The following is a 22968-nucleotide window of genomic DNA, read 5'->3' as shown; positions in this document are numbered from 1 at the left end:
AAAAAATCTAACAGCTAGATCAAAAGTTAGTTGCAGTCCATCTAGCAGCAGAGTGATAAGGGAGATTTTCACCATGCTTTTTTAGACTAATTAATAGATAATAAAAGAAAGAAGCTGCATCTCTTGAGCAAGATTCCTCTGGTATTCATACATTCATGCTGAGCTTACAACCTGAAGGTGCTCCAAGTTTCTCAATTATTTGCAGGTTTTAACATCTGAAGATTTATCTTGTAATCTGCCCCTTGCCTATTTAAAGCTACAAGAATCTAAGTCCAGATTTTTTTTTTTTCCATGAAGTTTATAGAAAATCTATAACATGTTGATCTATGTTATTTTATTCATATGCCATATTCCACTACTTTTTTTCTGTGAAGTTGAGATTTATTAATTGACTACTTGTTTTTTTTTTTTTTTTCCTTCAAATTAATTCTTAGAATTCCTTTAGGTCCTAGTTCATGTCTGGAAGCAACTGAAAGACAAATCTCTAAACCAGAAAAAAACCATAGGTATATAGCAAATGGGTGTATGGTATCAAACACATGTCTGGTGTATCTTCAACCCACTGTACTCCAGAAGGGAAGACTGCTACTTCTCAGGCTTTTTATTTGACATAAAGGATATTCCTAGCTGATGTTAAACATGTGCAACATTAAAAACATCATGAGAATGATGGCAAATGCTATATGCATAGCAGAGCAGACTGCTAACCTCCTGTGCCAAAAACAGCAGAGCTGACCCCAGGGCTCTGCTCTGGTTTATTTAATTCTGAGAATAAGTTTATGGGTGATCAACCTTCCAACAGTCCACAATTCTTGACAGCTACTATTTCCAGCAAATAGACTCTATGGTTTTTTGGTCACTGAGCATTTCATTCTTCTTAATATAAAGGCTCCAAGTGTGTCAGAGATAAGAGTTGATCAAAGGGACGTGCAGCTGCAGGGGGCTGGGGGGGTGGTGACATATTTCAGCCTCAGTTGCTGTAGAGGACAACGTGGAGCTCACACTTGAGATGAGACTCTGGGAGCACACAGTCTGAGAGTCAGTGTAGCTCAGGCACAGAGGAAATTAGTGACTGAGGGTGCAACCAAGTGCTCAGAGCTGAGACTGTGTCTAAATTCTCACTTTACAGTTGTAGGGGATGGATAACCTGAGAAGCTGCTTCCAAAGGATTTCAGGCAACTGAGCTTTTCTAGTCTTTTTCAGAGGACACCACTTTAGCTAGGCCAATCTAACAGAACATGGTGTCTCCACAAAAGGGGAATTATTTGAACGATGACTTCTAACACTTATTAGCATAACTATGAAAATAGTCAATAGTTAAAAAATTCACCATCAGAAACTGCAGAATTGATTGCATGTCTTACCACTGCCAAAAAATATTTTATTTGGAACATAAAGGCATACCTAATACTACACTACCCAAAGACAGACTTTAAATGATGGGTGACAATTTTTCCAAACTGAAAGCTGCAGGTATTAATTATAAAAGTACAGCCTTCTCTATAGGCTCTTCAATAGAAAATACAAGACACGTTCATAAAATCCATATTTTATTTTGATAAAATCCTTATAAATATAAAAGCGTTGAATCAACTCCACAGTTTACAATATGTAAGAAATATGTAAAACTTCTGTTTACGATATGAAGCAGTAGCCTTATTCCTTTCTCTTCTGAGACAAACATATCGTTTGTATCCTTCTTGCAACTTGTAAACATTTTTTTCCACATTCTGTAGCTACTCACATAACAGGGAAACATATGAGATCAAATCCTAAGTTTTCAAAAGAGTGAAAACACACCCATTTTTCTTTTTAGTGCCGCTAAATGCCTTTTATTTCTCCAATGGTCTGTTTGTGATCTTTTCTTCAAAAAATACTCAAAAGGCATTGGTAGGCCTTGCAGGATATAATAGCTATATTCTGGGGAGGAGGAAACAAAAAAGTCCACATATCTTAAACTAAGATAAAATATACCTCTGTGTCTAATTTATTGTTCTAAAACAGCATATAAAGTCAATCCTGATTGTGACTTCCCTCAGGTTTGTTCATCTAAGTTCAAATGACCTATTGAGGTAAAAGGCAGAGCATATAAAACCTACTTAAAAATGAATTCAAGGAGAGCAGTCATGGAAGATGAATTTGTCCAAAGCACTACAGTGATTGCTGTTAGTTGCTGCCAGTAAAACCTCTAGCTGCCTCTTTCAGGTATCAGTGGGTTTCAATATGTAGTTCTCAGAGCTTAGCTGAGAGTAAATCTAATTCTATCCTAAGCTACATCCTATGGAATGTTCAGTAATAAAAATATTTGGTGTAAAAACCCCAATTATATTCAGATTAAAAAAGCTCCTGAGAGAAACGCAGGCTCAAGTCAACTCAAAGCCAGACATTTCAATATATTGCTATTGAGGGCTCAGCTTTTTATTAGATGTTGACTTGATTCCGATATCTTTGGCTCTCTGACTATTCTCTTTGGTCTTGGAATATAAGTGTAATCACTGAAGTTCAGCTATGAGAACAGAACATCAGCCAGCACCTTGAGACATTCTAGACCTGGGTAGTACTGTGCTCCACAGCGACATGAGAGGCAAGCAGCACATGGTTCACACTGCAGTGTCCAACAGTCTGGAACAACAGCTACCCCTGCCTCTTGATTTTAAGTCACGAAGTCTGACACTACATGGGTATAGTGTAATAATCCCTTATTTTTCAGCCAATGCAACAAACTGGATTTAGGAACAAACAGCTTCCTCTATGCCCTTTCACCTTGCAGTTTTCAGGTTTCAGGACAATTTCATCTTGTCACATTGTGAAATTTAGGAATACCTATTCTACCTGACATGATCTTGCAATATACAAAATCCTTACTATTTGCTTTAAAAAAAAATAAAAATCAATCAGTAGATGATTACTGCTATGAAGCAGCCAGAATAACAGGATCATGTAAATATCTGTTTTACTTAAATGTTGCTAGTCATTGCTGCTTTCTGAAGGATAGTAAGCATGGTATTGCAAAAGTCAGCAATGAAATTACATCATCCTTGAAATACTTTTTCCTTGAGAACTGCATTGTGAGGTGGATACAGAAGCTAAATATTATGTTAGAGATCAGAAGAATAAGCCCAGAATATCCTGTACTGTCAATAATACCAGGGATCCTGTTCAGTAATTTGGTGGCAAAATCTGGGCAACTCCTTCACCACGTTTGACCCTTATGATTAGCAGTGACCTGTGTGCAGGCAATGCTGATGGCTCACTGCTTCCAAGCCAATGCACTCAAACCCAGTCAGACCTGTTAACATCAATGAACCTGTGACATCTCCGGACATACCTGCCTGTGAGAAATGACTGCATGGTAAACTACTAATAAAACAACAGCTATTTGTTAAAACAACTCACAAAAAAAAACCCTAAAAAAAAGAAAAGAAAAGAAAAAAAATAAAATCACAAAGTATATTAACTATTAAAATGAATTCAGCCTTTGGTTTCAGAGGGAGGCTACTTTGGATTTACTCCTTTAATTCCTTCTGACTTCTCGTCCCCTTAGAGGCTGGGGAGGCCGGAAGTTTCTCAGCAAGCAGCAGGCAGCCTCATCCTCAGCAGTGCTCAGGAGGCTGCGGAATTTGGCCAGCTGTAACCAAAAGAGACATAGTTCAGCAGATAAACCCTCATATCAATACTAATGAAAAAGCATGTAAATATTAAAGCCACTTTTCACCTCTTTTCCACCTGAAAGAAAAGACCTCTATTTTATTAAGTTATGAGGGGAATGGCAATTTCACCATTTCTATCCTTGTAAATGAAAAAGGATGACTACTGAGAAAATATCCCAAAATACATGTCAACATGAAGCTGTGTGTAAGGATTACTTGTTTCCTTTGTTCACACTTTGTCTTCTATAACATGATCTAAACTGGGGGGTGGGTGGGGGTGTGTTATATTTTTTTAGTTGGATTTCATATTTTGGAGATTCTGAAATGCTTTTCACCAAAATATAAGATTTTGTTTCTTATCATACAAACATTCTGTATATGTTTCCTTCTTCAAAGGGTTTATTCACAATTAACCTGGAATTGCAGGTGTGGTGCTACAGAACGCTTCTGCAACTAGCACTTACTCCAACCATGGGATATTACAAATTCTTCCCTTGTGAAGACACAGGACAAGCACTTATTAATAATTCAGCATATGCTGATCTCAGCAGAAATCCCATCACAGCTCCATATCTAAGCCTTGGGAAATCTCAGGCTGATTTCTGACCTAAGTTTTAGAATTTTTTGTTTAATTTCTAATATTTCCAATAGTTACTACTTCTATATATCACCTTAATTCCCTCCTAGGTTACCAAAGGTAGGACAGCACAAAAACCACTCCATTATAATAGAGCATTTAGCTGTATGGCAACTGCACTGTAATGACATTAAGAGAAGAAAAGGTCAGTGCTATCTTGCTTCACCCCATTCCAAAGCTAATGTTTGTAATTCAGGGTCCTGTAAGTTTCTAAACACTTGAAAGTTATTTTTAATTTCTTTGGTCCTGAAAACTGCAACAAAAACTCAGTAGTAAACTCTAAAGCCCTAAAGAAATACAAACTCAAGGAATAAAATTAAGTGGTAGAACAATATCTGTCACAGTGCTGACTGATCAATCACAATGTGGACATTACTGGAAACACTTTTGCTTTGTGAATGTTTCTATTGATAAGAATATAGCAATTTCTACTTTAATACATAAGATGTAGCAAAAGTTTATAAAAAATGACTAATTAAGGATCACTATATACTTGACACTTCCCCACACCATGTTCTCTGAGCCTGTTACATGTGGCTGTTTATATACAGCACTTCACATTTTACAATGTATTAATTATAGATTTGCCCAAATAAGAAGCTTTTAACCTGAAAAATGGCTTGATTTTGGAAAGCTGATACCTTAACACAAATTTTCCATCCTAGATCCATACACATTGCAGCGAGTCTTACAAAGCCAGATTGAGGAAGAGATACAGACGAGAAAAATACACACACTTAGCAAATTAAATGACTTCAAATCAGTTACAAACAAATTTGAGGTTTCCTTACAAAGACACTCAGGGAACTGTCTTAACATTTTTAGGAAATACTGAAGTCACCATTTCTGCTGATTTTGTGGTCTCTACTCAGAAATACTTTACACCCAAGAGGATCAGCCCGCTGGGTGTCACTGTTGCCAAGTTAAGATACAGGATGAAACTCTAACATGAAATGTAAATAAACTCTTTTATGTTGAATCACGGCTTTTTTAAAACAGCCTAGCACAACACCAACTTACTACAATAGTATTCCTTTTTCAAAATTATAGTAAATTCATCAAGTTTTATGTATTTAGAATGCAAGAAGAAATCTACTACTTGTCTGCCAGATAAAAATGCCAAAGATGAGGTTTGAGCAGGATATACAACTAATTAAATCAACTGGAATTCCAGAATTTCTAAGCATCACCAGAACTCTTTTTTCCTTTAAGTTCCCTATGGATTATTTTTGTTTATTAATTTTTAGAGTATGCAGATTCTTTTAAAAAAATGAATAATAAATGGCTGTTACAGCAAGAAAGGCAACTAATCAGAATAAATTTGATATACAAATTTTGGCTTTTGAAAATCTTGTAAGGTCTGCAGTGCAAAAGTCTGCAAGAAAACATAATTTTGGGTGGCATTTGCAATTCCAATTCTTACAAAAGCAACATTTCTATAGCAGTGAAAAATTCAAATATACCTGTTCAGAGCAAACACTTATGGGTTCTCTCAGAACAATCCAGATGACGCTCTCAAGAAGAGGTGGAACAGTGAGAGAGCCAAAGTACGTCCAGTAGTCCAGGGACTTGGGAAGCAGACAGCTGGGATCAAAATTTGTGAATAGTGCTTTTTTTCCCTAGATATAAATAAAAGAAAATAAAATACCAGGGCAATATTATTTAAAAGCAAGAGGCCAAGGTAAATCATGCCAAAGGAGGTAGAGCTTGTTCTCCTAGCAGGTGGGCTGGCAGCATCTGGGTGATAACAGGAGGTCCTCATCACTGCCCTTCAGATGAGGTCTTACCTCAGTAACAGCTTTGCTGTGACTTTCCTCAATGCCAGCAGGACACCATGAGAGGTGTCATGTTAGCACAGGCTCCCCAAAGTTACAGATGACCATGACATGGAAGTTGTGGGGAGAAGACAGAAGATGTTAGACTTGCAACACGGTCTCTGTGGCGCTGGCAGAGTTAGCCCATAGGTTACTGCCACTTGCTTCCCTCCCCACTCACTCCTCCCAGGAGTTACTTCGTGTTCCCCCTGTACTGGCTGACAAGTCAGAGATGTGTGTCTGAAAAATTATGTTGAGTCTGGCTGATTTCTCTCAGAAAGGTTATTTCTCACCCTGTATCTCAGCAAAACAGGGAAGGAAGTCTTTCCCTCATCTTTTTTACACCGTTCCATAAAGTATGTTTTTCCCCTGCTACTAGCCCCATAGCAACAGATTTATCAGAGACTGGGTTCTGTGAGGAATGAGCTTTCTCCTCTGATCTTCTACCGTGTAAAAATTATTTTTTGTCTAGTTTTCAAATTAAACAGAATGCACATAAACTCTCTCAAATCAGGTATCCATCGCTAGGGATAAGGAAACATGTAGGTGCAGGGAGTAGCAGCCAGATTTCAAAAAATAAAAAACCCTGACACAAGCCAGCACCAATATTGGCTAGTATTCTTTCAGAAGCAATTGTTCACCTTAATTCTGATGGTGTCCAAGCGGTCAGTAATCTTGTTCAGCTGAGGGTTGCATTCGCCAATCTATTAACACCAAAGAAAAAAGAAACACTGGAGCTCCAGAGAAAAGCAACAAAAATTAATGATAAGCAAATGCATAATGAAACTGCTTTATAAAACTGAAGTGACTGTAAGATCTGATGCACTTTTTGAGTACAAGCCTGTGACTAGCAGGTGCTTAGAAATAATATTGGTAATAAAGAAGATTCACTCCCTTGCTGATCGAATTCTGGATACTAATTGTAATTATTTCAGCTACAAAAGAATTACAAACTTTTCACTACAGGGGAATAGAAACCATTTATCTTTCATGTTTTAATATGTGGGATATTAGAAGTTACAGACTAACATCCAAAATTTAAGCTGCTTATAACATTGAAAACATCGTTCTTATGTAAGAACATTCCAAACAGAATTTGTGTGCTAAGAAATCCAGTTTTCCTTGAAATCCCATTTTCCTTGAGTCATTGTAATGCAAACTGGAAAGACAGAATTACTGAATTGCTGAAGCAGTTCTTTACTGCATGGAATGGCTCTCTGACTGTGCCAGCACCACTACTAGCTGTTCTCTGGAAGCTTTGTCAGCCGCCAGAAACCACAGAATTGACCAAAGACCTATCTTTTGCCATAGACTGTATGAATTCCCCATCTTCTTCATACAGAAGTCAGTGAAGCTGTTGCATGAATTTAATCTTAGAACAGGTACAGAAGGCAAAAAGGTCTAAAATAATTATTAAGAAATTCTCCAGTTTCTGTTTTTGTATTTTAAAATAATTGTTATTTTCCAGAAGAAATTGCCAGTTGAGAAAGAAGCTTTACAGAAGCTTTACAGAAGAACCATTACAGAAACCTTTAAATCAAGCTGTCCCCCTAAAGGAACATGCTAGTCAAGTACAAGTTACTGGGATCCAAACAGAGGCAACTGAATTAAGTTCCACATCTAATGCTGTATGGGCTTGCAGATTAGGCAAACTGAAGAGTTTGACTGTCTTGAAAATCTGTTAAGCTGATATTTTTATTCTAAAAGGAAGCACAGCTTTTTATATGGGCAACTAAATACTAAGAAGTAAATAGTTTTAAAATAAGAATATCTTTAGCAATAATTACACCAACCATCACCATTATCTCTTTAGTCTTATAATGCAGATTTATTATGAGGGCTGAACCATTCTCATCTTACCTTCAGAAATACAGCCATGACTGCTAGTCCATCTGACTGAGAAGCTGCCTCAACAAAACTGGAATACTTCTCTGCATTCCAATGGACCACATGAAGCTGAAAAGCAAGAGACACAGACAGCATCAACTCTTGCTGAACTCAAGTAGTGGCAAATGAATATTACAACTTTACTGGGTTTGAAAATTTATTTCATTCTTTTGTATGAAGAATCATTCAGTGTTCTAAATGCAGATATTTCATGAAATCAGTAAATATGTAGTTCACACAAATGACAAAAGCATTCTCAGTGTCTGAGATTATTAAAAATTTACCAGAAATCAGTGCACCACAGTGCCTGTCCAATTGCTGTTGGGTCCCCAGATTTTGAACTGAGAAGTTAAGACAAAAAAATCCAATGGTTATATAACTAGAGGTTTTAAATCCATTTTTAGTACAGCTAATTTTAAAAAGTGATTGAAATTCATGAGGATGTCATTCATATTTTACTCCTCTTTTTCTTTAATCAAGCTTTCAGCAACATTAATCATCCACATAAATAGCTAGAAAACAGGCAAATACACACTAAACTTTCACTGACCCCTTTTCCCTTGTTTAGCTTAGGGGAACATCAGCATTTCATTTTTGACACTTTTCAAATGTTATTTTCTATGACTACCAGTAATGATGCCCTTCCAAGCAGCTTGATTATCTCAATTTTGAACACTTGCATTTCCAGCATGCATTATTCTGGAAGTGTCCTGTCATATTTGCTTAAGAAGTTTAAAGACACTACCCAGCCAGGAGGGAAGAGGAAAAGCCTGTGATGTCTATTTCCATGCCACTTAAGTACCTCCTGTTAAATCAGGTTTCCTAATTTCTGACCACAATTCATGATAGGAGCTCCTGGTTCCCAGGAAGTGCCAGGTTGTTCCAGCCTTGAGCAATGGTCTGACTACCAAACTGGAGAGAGCATCCTCTAACAGAACTTTAAGTACTTCACAAACATTAATTACTTTCAGAAATCCTCAATGGATTAGTAAATCTTATTACACAGTTTTTAGTTAAAGGTGCTCAGAAGTAGGGTGCGAGATTGGCTTTTCTAAAATCGGTGACCATCTTTTCAGATGTTGAACTTCAAGAATGCTGAAAAGCAACTCATTGAATGACTTAACTGGGATGAACCCATGAAAAATAAGGCTTCCTTTTGGAATACAGCACCTATAAGACAAGTAAGAATAATTTGGGAAAGCTGAAACCTGCTTTTAAGGATTTCTGTGTGAAGCAACATAGCTGCATGGTTGAAATAGGGTTCTAGAAGTATGAAGATTTTTATTCTAAATATCATTCCCTGCTTAACCTCTTTCAATTTTCTATATCTACAAAATAGAACTCTTCCTTGGTCTTACTTGATATCAATGTTTGTTAAGCATTTGGGCTCTGAAGTGCTGACACATTACTTGCAAGTAAGGAATCCCACTGTTGTCAATAATAATTCAGGCACAACCATGATGACATGCATGCTGGCTCACAGCTTTAGAAATCCTTGAAGGAAAGTTGCTAAGAGTATTATACGTTAAACGAGGAGGAGAATATAGTCCACTAAACCTTTCTCAAGTGCATTAATATCCTGGGGCTCATAGTGTCTGCACTGCTCCCTATTATAAATTCACAGAACCTATGTTGAACAACTTTTAAACTATAACATTTTTACATACACAAAAAGGAAACAGATACCCTCAGTCAGAAATTAATTTTATTGTGGATTTAAAAAAAAAACAAAACACCAAAAACAACCCAACAAAGAACAAAAAGGAAAATTCCCACAGCTACTAAAAGCTCATTCCCACTCCCTCATAGCTTTGCCAAAAAAAACCCAATAAGGTAACCCTCCCAAAACCAAAACCCCCAAACAGAGTGTGAAACACTTTTGGGTACAGACCCGTTCTCAATGGCTTGTGACTTCTCTCTAAGGAATATATCCTGTCTTACCACCACTGTGTCACTGCAGCTTGTGAAGAGACCTTGATCAGACAGTATGTTGTCACAGAGAATGGAGCCATGGATCCCTTCTGCTTCCTGGTAGGCTTAAGAGCCAAACCTTGCAGTCTTCTTTACCTGTACATTAATTCTTTCTGCAATTCAGTTGATGCTTTTTCTTGAAACCTTGCACATCTTCCTTTCAAAGGCGAGCACTGAAACCATCTTCATGTCTCCTTCTGAGGTATTTTCTTTTGTGTGAACATTATTCAGAAGCCTTGATTTAAATTCTGAGTTTCTTATCCCAAAGCCAAAGTGACATCTAGAGAGCTTCTTGTGGAGGGTTACCCAACCAACAGGTAACAGAAAGGCTTTTAGACTGGCTAGAAATTCAGAGATATTTTCTCCTTCCATTTGGTTTCTTAGATGGGAAACATTATTTTCTCAGCTAGAAATTTGGGTTTGGTACTTAATGGTTTTAAAGCACCTCTATTAATTCTTTATATTCCATCTCACCTGGTTCCTGTGGAAAACATAAGCCTTTAAACACTGCAAATGTCACTTTTCCCCATAAGTGTTAGAAAACCGATTTTTTTTTCCTGACCAGTATCTCTTATAGCATTTCCAGTAAAATTTGATCACACCACAGTGCATACATTACATATTTTCCTTCTGTAGTATTATGCCCTTTATTTGTCCATTTATTTTTACACTTTTTACTTTTTTAACCCCAGAGAACTCTGAACTGTCTGAATCATATGTTTTTAAAGATCTCAATCTCCTGAAAATATTCCATGTTACTCCATTTGCAAAGAAGAATCTCATACTGAGAGCTTTCTCCTGCAGATTACTCGAATCCAAAGGAGACAGAGCAGGAGTGAATGCTCCATGCCAGAGTAGATGGTGCACTTCTCCCTGTGACACACCACCTCCACTGAAGCGCAGTACCCCACAGACAGCAGCCACCCCACAGACAGCAGGCATCCCACAGATATTAAAGCATGGTTCTCAAAGTCATAACCACCACTTTGTTAAGTGCACCACAAAATGTAACACTACTATGTCTTTACAAAAACTTTACACTATATAGGCCCCAAATCCACTAATTCTGTGGTTTGTCATTGAAGATGACTTTGAAAATGTTCTCCAGGGAAGAAACAATGAAAGAAAAAGTTTAAAATAACTCTTGAACATTAAGTCTTGCTCTTATCAAGCTCTTGTCTTCTGTAGTCCTTTTTTAATCCTCTCCAAAGCTTTCAAAGAGGTTCTCCTTTGAGAAAGGACCAAACATGCAACACTTCAGGAAGACCGCTTGTCTTTTGATAAAATGAGGGGAAGATGAAAAGCAGGAAGAGGAAGGGCAACATCATTCTTGCAATGGAAAACTAGCCACAAACTTATAGGTACAGATGACTCCATGTAAAGCCTTACCTCTGCTGCATACTTCATCCCATCCACCGTGTGCTCAGAGCCAGCCTCATCATTGGATCCCCAGTGGAAGTGAATCTGGCGCAGCCTGTAGGTCCCACTGAGCGGCCCCCCAGTCAGCACTGGAAACCCAAGCAGAGGAAAAGACTTCACTGAGAGAACAGGAGACTCTACCCGCATCCTCTAACCTCACACCAGACTTCAGTCTTTGGACACTCCTCTGCTCCTGCTCATAAGTTGTCTCAGACGGTTTCCCATTTCTTGGAAGTACTACAGAAACCCTCACCTGTTGAGGATATGACTATGAAAATTGCATTTAGGGGCAGGTTAGTGGGTTATGGACCACTATATGATATGCTGTTATTGTCAATGTTGGATATTTCTCAGAAAATGGGAAAATACTTCTATTTTACAACACTCTAGGGTTTCCGCTCTTGATTATATTCAAAAGAATCACTAAGAAATTAAGCTCAAAATAGACGTTTTATAAATAAGGAACAGGATCATAAAAATATGGTGTCAGGAGTATTTATTTTCCTCTTTGAAATCTGGGGGAAAATAGTCAGAGCTTAAATTTTCAGGGCTCTTTCCTTTATTTGAAACTAGATCCAGTTATATCAGATTGAAGTCTGAGGGAAAGGAGCTTATATTAACATAAATAAAATTAAGCCAATGCTACATATGCATTGTACAACTGCACTATTACTGACAATTAGCCAGGGCTGGAAAGCATGCCCTATGAGGAGCAGCTACGTACTTTGGGTTTGTCTAGTTTGGAGAAAAGGAGGCTGAGGGGTGTCTTCACTGCTCTCTACTTCAGAGGAGGGGAAGCAGAGAGGGAGCTTCTGGTCTCTTCTCTCAAGTATCCAGTGACAGGACTCAGGGATAAGGCTTAAAGCTGTCCCAGGGAAGATGTAAATTGGATTCTAGGAAGCATTTCTTTACCATGATGGTGGTCAAACATTGGGACAAGCTTCCTAGAGAGGTTGCCAAAGCCTCAGGCTTATCAGAGTTTAGGAAGCATTTGGACAATGCCCTTAACAATATGCTTTAACTTTTGGCTAGCCCTGAACTGCTCAGGCAGTTGGACAAGATGATCGCTGCAGGTCCCTTCCAACTGAAAGAGTCTACTCTATTCTATTCTTTTTATTTATATTCTCTTCTGTTCTAATTCTGTTCAAAATAGCGTGCATATGGGTGGGCTTTTCATTATTTTGCCTTAGCAAGTGCTGGTAATTTTCTTGTCAGACTTGGAATCAAAATATCTCTTTGAATATGAATTACACTCAGAAAGATTCCTTATTCACAGCAAAACAAATCACTCCACTCGCCCAGCTCCATATGTCCTCTGAGTGTTTGGGAATCAGTCTGGAATAGTTTACTGTCTCATTATAGAAATTTTAAGGGGAAATAAGGGGAGATTTAACCAGACATTTTTAAAATTAAGAGCAGTAGGGATGACAATAGTATTTTTTTCTCTCTTCTAGGTTTAGTCCAAAACCTAAACTTTCTTAGGAACAAAATACACCAAATAAAGATGAAAGAAGAATTTTTAAGTTGCCTATTTCCTAACACAAGTAGCTTGGATTATGAAAAGAAACTGAGACTGTTTATTCTGGGAAAAAATATTTAACTTCCTTAAAGCTTCAACTCAAGAACATGCATTTACACAGCCTATAAACTTAGCAAACAGAGGAGATGGGGCACTGGCACTTTTATATTCCTTCTTTTAAGGACTGTAAACTTGGATGTAAATGATCCTAGAAAAGTGTAAGGATCGGTGTTCAAACTGGCTGAGAAAAAAGTATTATGTAGAAATGCACCAGCATGAAATTCTTATACTGAAAAATGTGGGAAATGGCCTGTTGATTTATTTATTTATTTACCATCACACAGTGATGGTAAAACCCTTTCATTCATAACCTTAATCAATAATTAAGGAAGAGGGTAGTCAAAAGTTTTTAAGGCAAATATCAGTTATCTCGAATTTTGCAAAATGCTGGAAGATCAATAGAATAATTTCAAAGAATGGAGTTAATGTGGTACCGAAAAGCATAAACAAACTTACACAAACAGTTACAGACTTGACAGCCCAGTTCCAATGCTGACCAAAGTGAGGAAATAGTTCATATGGGAGTCAGTTAATAGTGCATTAGAAGATGCTAATGTATTTAGTACCAATTAATTTGATTTTTTTTTCATGAAACCAACACATGGCAGGAGTTCTTACTTCACAGAGGTGCCCCAGAAGCCAAATTTGGGCCCTAGAAAATTCAGTATTTTTTGAACAATGACCTGAAAGAAAACAAAAACAACACTGATAAAGTTTGTCAGTGACAAATATCACGGAAAATAGTGAATTACTCAGTTCATGGTTGCAGACTGAAGAATCTGGTCCATGCACAGAAGACATGGAGTCTACTGAAGGACACTGGGGATTCCATCTATTAATTATCTGATCAAAATCTGTCAGTGCTTTGCCATGATATGAACTATATCCTTGGAGATATGGCCTGAGGAAAGCAGTAAGAGGAGGATCACGTTACTGTTGCTTTAGTACCAGGGGAAGCCTAGAGAAACACTGTGTTCAGGCCCTGTCACTTCATGGATGGATTTAAGAGAGTGGAAGAGGTTCTCAGTGTATTCACATTCATTACCTGTTTTTCTTTTAAACTGTGAGGGTAATTAACAATTAGAACAACTTACCAAAGGTTGTGGTAGGTTCACCATCGCTGGAAAATTTGAAATCAAGTGTATATTTTTCTAAGAGATGTGCTTTAGTTCACCAGCATCTACTAGGCTCGAAGCAGGAATTAATTCTGGGAAGTTCCATGGCATCTGACACAAGGTCAGACCGATCATTGATGGTCAGCTGGTGGCTTTCATGCAACATCCAATATTGACAGAAAGTTTAAAACTAAGACTGTTCAGGAAACAAAAACATGACGGTGTCTCCATCTATGTCTCTCCCTATTGCCACTAGTAAGTTCTCAGGACTAATGGGTCATCAAAAATTAGTGTTGCTCAGGCTTTGATGCTTGTGAAAGCATCATATGGTCTTGGATCCTCAGCTAAGCCTCACACAGCCACAAAATGATTTTATTGCTTGAAGATTCTGCACTCCTACAGCTTCAAGGGGAGGCATGCTGGCTTGCCCAAAATCCAAGAGAAGGTTTCACAGATGAAGGCACTAACATTACAAAGATTATGATAAACCAGAGAACTTCTAAATAAGAATTATTGTTTGCAAAAAGGGAAGCTACATACCCGTGGAAAAGACTGGGGCAATAATACTTTTCAGAGAAGAAAAGGGATTACTTGGGATCTATTTCACTTGTTCCATATTGGCTCTTACTTGACATAAGGAGTCTGAGGTTGCCAAAAGGGGAAAAACATATAACCAAACCTGCAGCTAAATTCAGGTTAGAGATTTGAGCGATCGGTTGGAATGAACCTGTAATGAGACATAAAGGATTCATCTGCAGTGAGAGAGAGAGACAGCAGCATTTGAAAAATTGTACACAACACTGTTCAGACAAGGGGCTGGCACTCTCCAGCTGTTGGGGGTGGATCAAACCACTCCTGTGAGTAGGGAATCCCAGCACTTTCTGAGAAACACAACCTTGAATTTGTGTCCAAATATGTTCCCACACTGTATCATGCAGAAAGAGAGGGAAAAAGGAATCTCTCATCCAGAACAGCAAAGCCTTACTGTTTATAAGGAGTTCATACCCAGCAATGAGATGTGCCCAGGCTGCAGGCATTCTATTTAGGAATTGGTGGAGGAAGTTACAGTGCAAGAGTAAAGGAACAAACCTGATTTGTTGACGGTGTCATCAAACTCCACACTGGTGGAGTGCCCGTTGTTAAGGATGATTTTAGCAGAAGCTGGATCATAACTGGGATTTAGAGGACGGAGGGAGGGATCATACTTGGTTTCCTCAGTTTTGATGTCGATGGGTGACTGACGGTCTCCATTAGCAACAGGAAAAACCTCCTTCCAGTGGGCAGGCCCTACAATGGATTGGAGAAGTCTAAATTTCTGACAGCATCCTCATTCTTATGAAAGAAAACTCTGCTTGAATTGTCATCATCTGCATCTTTTAAATTCAAAAAGGATGCATCAGGAAAAACACAGATTAAAATATCCAGCTACTTTTGCTGCATCACATTGCAATAGCATTTCTCAGGACCCCTTCATGTACCTTGCATGCACCTTTAAACAAGGCCACATGCAGCATGTACTTAATTATTCTCAGGTATGACACAGCTATGCACAAGACACCTACAACAAATGCTCATTCAAATCAGGCATCCTGTATCCAACAGGCACTATGTCCCAATAAATTTTTGGCATACCATTTTTGCCTAATGTCATGGCTCATTGTGTCTTTTAAGGATTACCTCTTTTCCATGCAAATCCCTGCATTAAAATATTTTTTATGCCTTAGTCAGTTGCTGCAAAAGACCTGAGAACACATCTTCCACTGATCACTCTGAATGGGATGGGGAGATGTTAAAAAAAGGCAATTGATGATGTCAGAAAATGCTGAGTGGCTCCTGGAGCCTGATGGCAGTGTCTGGAATCTAAACACTGATGCAGCTCTGATCACCTCCTCCCAGCCCACCAGCTGTGCACACCAGCTGTCACAAGAAGGAGAGACTGTCACCCTCTAATCATGAAGTGTCCATACACACAGGCACACCTACACACACACTAGTGTAGCACTGAAAAAATCAAAGAGGAACACTCATGATGATGCCTGCGTGAGGTTTGGACTTCTACTGCCTTCAACTGATGAGAGTAGAGATGAGATGCAGCACCATTCACCAGATTTTGGTGGAAATTATAGGACTAAAGAAGCTAATCAACACTAGTCATCTCAACCGTCCTCTCTCCAAACAGACTAAGCCAAACGTCACCTGAAAAGCTAATAAATCAATAATATGGATATGAGAAAATAGAAAATGACATCCTAAAGTAGTAAGAAAATCTTCATTGTTAAGATGTGTGAGTTATCTGTTGTTACCTACTAAACATCAGAGAGTTCCCTATAATTTACAATAAGAATATATGTGCCATTGTTTAATCATATTTGGATAAGAGGGTAAAGAAAAATATGAACAATAAGTTGCCTGAGGAATATATTCTATAAAGACAGAAAACAAGGTTTAGGATGGAAAGGAGGGGAAAACAAGGGGAAAGAAGAAAGGAAAAAGACAAGGGTAAAAGGTGAAAATCTGCAGGGCAAAGGATCTTTCAGTATTAAGAAGAGCACAGCACTTGTTTTTCCTCCAGGCTTATAATGAGTAAGAAGCATAATAAATCAATTGAGAGACTGGATATAAGAAAAACTTAATATGAGCATCAGAACCTGGTCCAATAAAATCTGCATCACCGGAAATCCTCATAACTAACTCCCTATACTGAAGATAACTGACCTCAGTGTAAAAATTTGGTTTGGGTCTTTCTGGATGGCTTAGCACTTATATAAAAATGACAACAAAAAAGGATGAAAACATATGATGCAGTGGTTAATAGCCTAACATCAGAAGCTGTTAGAGATATTTTTTTTTCCTTGACTTCAATAGAAGTGGACAGAGCTCAGAAACTCACAGGTGCTAAAAGCACCCATGCAGCCCTGCAGTAAATCAGGGAGGAAGCGCCCACAGTGCCAGGGTGCTGCAGCTTGCACAGCACCTGGGCAGAGAATGATTCTCCTCTGAGCAGCACTGAAGAACAGAAGTGGGAAAAGCTTGTAAAGAATGACCTAAGACTTAAGCCCCAGAACAAAGACAAAAGCCTTCAGTCTTGATTTGTTAAAAATTAATTACTCCATTAACTAAACTCAATAAAGAAATGGATTCTAAGGCAGAAGATAAAAATCCTACTGGTTTCAAACATAAAACTGTTTAAACTTAATTCTTCTCAGTTCATGAACAGTCACAAAGCTATTCAATATTCTAATTACATACAGTTTAGAATATAATTTTAATTGTGTTTAGATCCTACTACCCTGTAGTTAGGGATGCAACACAAGATTTTATTTGTAAGGAGCATCACTCCATAATTTATACCTCACTACCATGATTTGGAATGCTTAGAATAAGCTTATTGCTTATTTTAATAATTAATTATTGCCTAATTTTAATATTTCTAATACTCCTTAACTGATAAAAGGCAAAAATACATTTATGCGCTTAACTACTTGGTCTCCTATTGCTCTGACTCAGAAATAACCATAGTTATTTGATTTATATAATATGGATGACTTGCATTCAGAAATAATACAAAGTTGTCAAAAAGAGGACCCAAGGCTGTGATTCTGTCACTGTCTAATTGTTTAACAGTAATATTCAGTTGTAAAAAGACATTATTACTACTGGTTTGGCATTTGTTCTTGGCTCAGATGACCAAAATACTGTTTTGCTATGGTGACTAAACACGTACTGGTAAAGAAACTACCAGACATCTGACCTTCCAAAATATATAACAAAATATCAAGAAACTTCAGCTCATTTTGTACCAATAGGTTATATCAAGAAGTATTCCTTACTAGGTAATCTACCAGCAATCTAGTACAATTATCATGCATTTGCCACTCCAGCAAATTAATGTGACAATTAATGTGACTCGATTAATTTCTACAGACTCTAGCCCAGTGCAAACCTGTATATGACTGTTGTAAAAAAAGTCATTGTTGAAAGAGATGCTCAAATGCATGTCATACGATCAGATTTAAGTCAGTGGGATTTCCAAGGTGAAAATTTCTTCTGAATTCAGATCTGAATTAGATGCTTCCATATTAAAATAATGTACACTTCAGTTTTCTAAATATGCACTTTAAGACATATCCAGGGAGTATAACTCATTAATTCACCTACCTTCATTTTTTCCTTTACTGAATGAAAGTGATTAATATACCTATTTTTGAACTTATGAAATCCTCTCCTGCTGTTGGGAAAATGTTCTCTTGCTAGAGGCAATTTTCTAGTAGCTCTTAACAATCAAAGCTATTGTGACTGAGATTTATGACAAAAAAATGAACCATCTGCTCTGAAGATTTCATGCCTTTATTTTGCACACAGCATTATCACAGGCAATGAATTGCCTGACACTTTTAGGTCAGACTATTGCTGCACATACCACTCACCAGCATTGCACACAGCCATTTCATGAAACAAATCTCAGAATGAAGGCAGTTAGGAATTTAGCAGGAAACAGAACTCACTATAGCACCTCACAGTGTTGCATCTTGATCCAGCTGAAGCTAAAGATCACCAATTTCATCAACAGGTTAACCTGAGACAAACAAGACACTACAGGATACAGTTGGGTTCCAGTGAGTCTCTATGCATGCATAAATGGAGCATGTACAGGTGAAAAAGGATTTGGGTTGTTTTTGGGTTTTTTTCCACAGTTTGTTATTATATACAGAAAATTCATTATTTTAATATCATCCAACCTTGACAGGATCACATTCTTAATTTCTTAAAATAATCTATTGCCTAGTTTATCAAACACACAGAGCTTAAATTTATAAACACAGATTTGCAAGTAATTTGATTGCATATTAGGCTACAGTAAGATGAGCTCAAACAAAATAAATTAAAAATTCATGATGGATAAAATTAAGCACCTTTTTTAAAGCAGATATTGAAATGATGTAGTTATTCTCAGAAAGAAAAAATGTATAAGGAGTTATGGCTCAACTGAAGTATCTTAAAGATCCTTTTCAATGTAAATTATTCTATGAATTAATATCCCTTTTATTTATAAAATGTCTCAGCATTACAGTAGTAACTAGATCAAGAGAAATTTTTGCAGTAAAAAACAATACATGTAAATAATTACCACATATTTCATTAAACAAATAGTAAACTGAAGGCAATTGATTTCCCACTGAGGTCCCTTCCAACCTTACTAATTCTGTGATTTGCCTTTTAACTAAAGCAATTCCCTTTTAAATGAAAAACGATTCAAGGGGTGAGAACATTCCTGTCCTGACAGGAACCTTAAGCAGCAGTGAAAAGCATGCATGATGCCACACTGAAGCAAGTTTTCAAGATTTCAGTATTATGCCTCTACAGATAAGCAACATCAAAACTGTGACATAAGAAAAGCGGCAAGAAAGCAAAGGCCAGGGTTTTCACAGAAATAAAATAATTCCTTCATGCATTTCAGAAATATGTGCATCAAAGTAACTGAGAACTTCTGCACTAGGTTTGTGTGACAAGAGACTGGTAGCAGGGAGGCTGCAGGTGTGGCTTCTGTGAGAAGCTGCTGAAGCTTTCCCCATGTCCAGTAGGGCCAGTGCCAGCTGGCTCCAGGATGGATCCACTGCTGGACAAGGCTGGGACCACCAGGGACAGTGCTAGCACCTCTGGGATAACAGATTTAAGACAGGGAAAAAGTTCCTGTGTAACAGCAGCCAAAAGAGAGGAGTGAGAATACGTGAGAGAAACAGCTCTGCAGACACCAAGAGGAAGGGGAGGACATGCTCCAGGAGCCAGAGGAGAGATTCTCTGCACCATAGTGAAGACCATGGTGAGGCAGGTGTGCCCTGCATGGAGGTTCACAGTGAAGCAGAGATCGACCTGCAGCCCATGGAGGGTCACAACTGGAGAAGGTGGATGTTCTTGAAGGAAGCTGTGACCTCATGGACAGCCTACACTGGAACAGGCTGCTGGCAGGACCCCAAGGAAAGCCCAAGCTAGAGCAGGTTTGCTGGCAGGACTTGGTACCCTTCGGGAATCCATGCTGGAGCAGTCTGTGAAAAACTGCAGCCTGTGGGAAGCACTCACACTGGAGAAATTCATGGAGGGCTGTCTCCATGGGAGGGACCCCAGGCTAGAGCAAGGGCAGAGTGTGAGAAATCCTCCCACTGAAGAGAAAGGAGAGACAGAGATAACACGTGATGAACGGACCGCAGATGCTGCAGGAGAGGAAATAGAGAAAATCAGGAGCAAAATTGGGCCTGGGATAAAGGGATAGTTGGAGGGAAGGTGTTTTAAAGATTTTATTTTATTGTTACCTTACTCTGATTTGATAAGCAACAAATAAAACTAACTTCCCCGAGTTGGTTTTTGTTTGTGAAAGTAACTCATGAGTGATCTCTCTCCCTGTCTTTATCTTAACCCCTAAGCTTTTCAGTCTATTTTCTTTCCCCTGTCTAGCTGAGGAGGGGAGTGATACAAGTGGCTTTGGTGGGCACCTGGTGTCCAGTCAGGGTCAATCCCCAAAACTTTAAATTCTGTACCTAACAATGAGCCTGTGTCCTTAAACATGGATATTCCGTAAATGCAGACATGTATGCTTTAATATTTGCTAGTTTACTTTAAGCACATGATGATGTGTCTGTTGCAAGTAACAAATGCAGAACTCAGAGTGAACACAGATGCCTTTTCAACTCTTCAGGCAGTCAACCATACAATATAACTGCATCAGATTTAATTAATTTCACTTTATTTCTGTCTCAATTGTAAAAGGTAATCTTAGTTTCAAAGAAACTGTTTTCAGGGCCATGAAGGCCAACAAAATTTTTCAAGAATCAGAGCAATTCCCTTCACCCACTACACAATCAAACAATAAAAAGAAGCAAAATAAGTACAATAAATACAGTAAAAGAAAAAGCTGAGAAATAAAACTGATGCCAAAAAAGAGCACAGAAGTGTTTGATTTCCATGCCTCCCTCCTCAAATCTCCTGTGAAAGGTGTGGTGTAGGGGATGGACTGATGAGGAACTATCCACCCCATAGCTGCTGTGGGGCTCCAAGAAAGGGGTGAAAGACAAGCTCTATCTCAGATATGTTACCAGGCAGGCAATAATTAAGAGTTATATAGGAGAGATGGGGCCTCAAGCAAGGTCCAGGGCCACCCCAGTAGAAATTCTGGTGGCCTCCCCTCTCTAGAAGTTGAGAATAGCAAACAAGAAGAGATAGGATAAGGGAGGGAAAGTGGGCTTCTTATCTGGACAGTGCAGGTGAAGCTCAAAGCATAGAAATGTATGGAGAAAAAATTTAGAAAAACAAGACCCATTTACGTCTTCAGGGGAGGGGTAGGGTAGACTGCACAACAGCAGATAACACACCCAATCATTGCAACATCTCTGTGATCCACCACCACCCTGTTTTTCAGGAAAAGTACATACATCCAGAAAAGAAGGAACAAGAGGGCCAGGAAGGAAAGGTAGTACTTGCACAAACAGTATTCCAAAGTCTAAGTAATAATATACACAAAGCATGTTCTTATAGGCATTAAAGAATGCCTATAAAATGTATATGCAAATATATAGCTGTCTCCTTTACTGTCACGGCGTTTAATTTCTCTGTGTACAGACAATGTAAGATATTTCATGCATTTTATCACAGTTGAGCCTACAATTTACAAAAACCACTTTCATTCCTACTTGCATGACTTGTGAGACCGTCTGCACACTGGAGCAGCGTTTGCATGACTGAAGATGCAAAACAGAGCAAAGTCTTTAAGCTTGCTGATGAGCCCATCTTGGGACTTCAAAGACTGACAAGATGAAGGAAACCACGGAACAACTGAAATCCAAAGGCATCTCCTCTTAGATGCATAGTTATACATTTAAATAGCCCAGTTAAGTAACTAGGAATTCCCACCGTGTAGCAGAAGCAGAACACAGCTGGAATCAGAAAAGCACTGCTGGTACAGCAGTTCCGATCAGTGCAGCTGTCAGCCACGTACTCGATCAGCGCACACAACTGTTCAGCTAAAGGAGAGAACGAAATCCCAACCGGGAACGCTCAGACCCGACCCGGAGCCCGACGCGACCCTGCAGGCGATGCCTGCACCCACGGACACCTCTCAGCCGCCTGCCTTGCAGAATGCCGAGACAAAAACCCGCTCGCTCTCACGCTGCAAAAGCGTTTCAGCTCATCCAGCCCTCCCGAGGGCGCGGGAGCTGCCGAGCCCGGCGAAGGGCAGCGCTGCCCGCGGGAGCCCGCTGGCCGCCGTTCCCTACCGTTGTGCTCGTCGTATCCCCAGTGCAGCATGGCTCTGCTCTCCTGCCGCCACGGGACGGGACAGCACGGGATGGGACGGGACAGCACGGGATGGGACGGGCTGGGGCGGGAGAGGCGGCTGTGCCCGATTTGAAGGCGGCGGGCGGCGACGCCCCGATCCTCGGGCGCTGATAAGGAGACCTGCAGCGCTCCGGCCGCCCGGCCCGTCCGTGCCTGTTGTCGCCTCAAGCCCTTCGTCAGACAGGCTCTCCACAGCCTCCCCCCAGCACCGTCGGGGTGGCCCGGGGCAGGCAGTGCCATCTCTCAAGGGCCCGCTCCAATAGAGGGAAGGTGGCTTCACCAGCCCCCGTCCCGCCAGAGCACGAGTTGTGCGGCAGGGAAAGAGGGCAGTGTCCATTCCTGGGGTCACCCCCGCCCCTCCCGAAAGTTAAGCCATGTGCACTCCGCTGCGTCCCCTCCCGTTTTTCTCCCAGGGGTGTAAACCCAATTCCCTTTGCAATAGGACTCAGGCAGACTTCACATTTTCCCAAGCGGGGTCGGGAGGCAGGAGGGTCTCCCACAACCCACTGGGAATTTACCCAAGCACCGTGTGTGGCGGGAGCTGCCCGTGGGCACGTGCTCGTGGCAACGC

General features: G+C 39.4%; 1 protein-coding gene across 4 annotated transcripts; it reads right to left on the bottom strand.

Annotated features, from left to right (window-relative positions):
• Positions 1-1529: 1529 nt before the first annotated feature.
• On the bottom strand, positions 1530-22525 carry LOC131576236 (carbonic anhydrase 13-like). 4 transcript variants are annotated; one of them, XM_058832702.1, is made up of 8 exons: positions 22337-22525; positions 15162-15359; positions 13414-13449; positions 11349-11467; positions 7962-8057; positions 6743-6805; positions 5751-5906; positions 1530-3628 (listed from the first exon to the last, which is right to left on the bottom strand). In XM_058832702.1, the coding sequence occupies exons 1-8, from the start codon at positions 22365-22367 to the stop codon at positions 3515-3517; spliced, it is 813 nt and encodes a 270-aa protein (XP_058688685.1). In that variant the 5' UTR covers positions 22368-22525; the 3' UTR covers positions 1530-3514. The 4 variants fall into 4 exon arrangements, with proteins under 4 accessions (XP_058688685.1, XP_058688686.1, XP_058688687.1 ...); XM_058832703.1 differs by lacking the exon at positions 13414-13449 and having other exon boundaries at positions 22337-22475; XM_058832704.1 differs by lacking the exons at positions 13414-13449; positions 15162-15359.
• Between the last annotated feature and the right edge of the window lie 443 nt (positions 22526-22968).

This window comes from Poecile atricapillus, chromosome 2, assembly GCF_030490865.1.
Source record: "Poecile atricapillus isolate bPoeAtr1 chromosome 2, bPoeAtr1.hap1, whole genome shotgun sequence".
Taxonomy (NCBI): Eukaryota; Metazoa; Chordata; class Aves; order Passeriformes; family Paridae; genus Poecile; species Poecile atricapillus.
The sequence above is the reverse complement of the archived record's forward strand: the minus strand, read 5'-3'. Positions and strand labels throughout refer to the sequence as shown.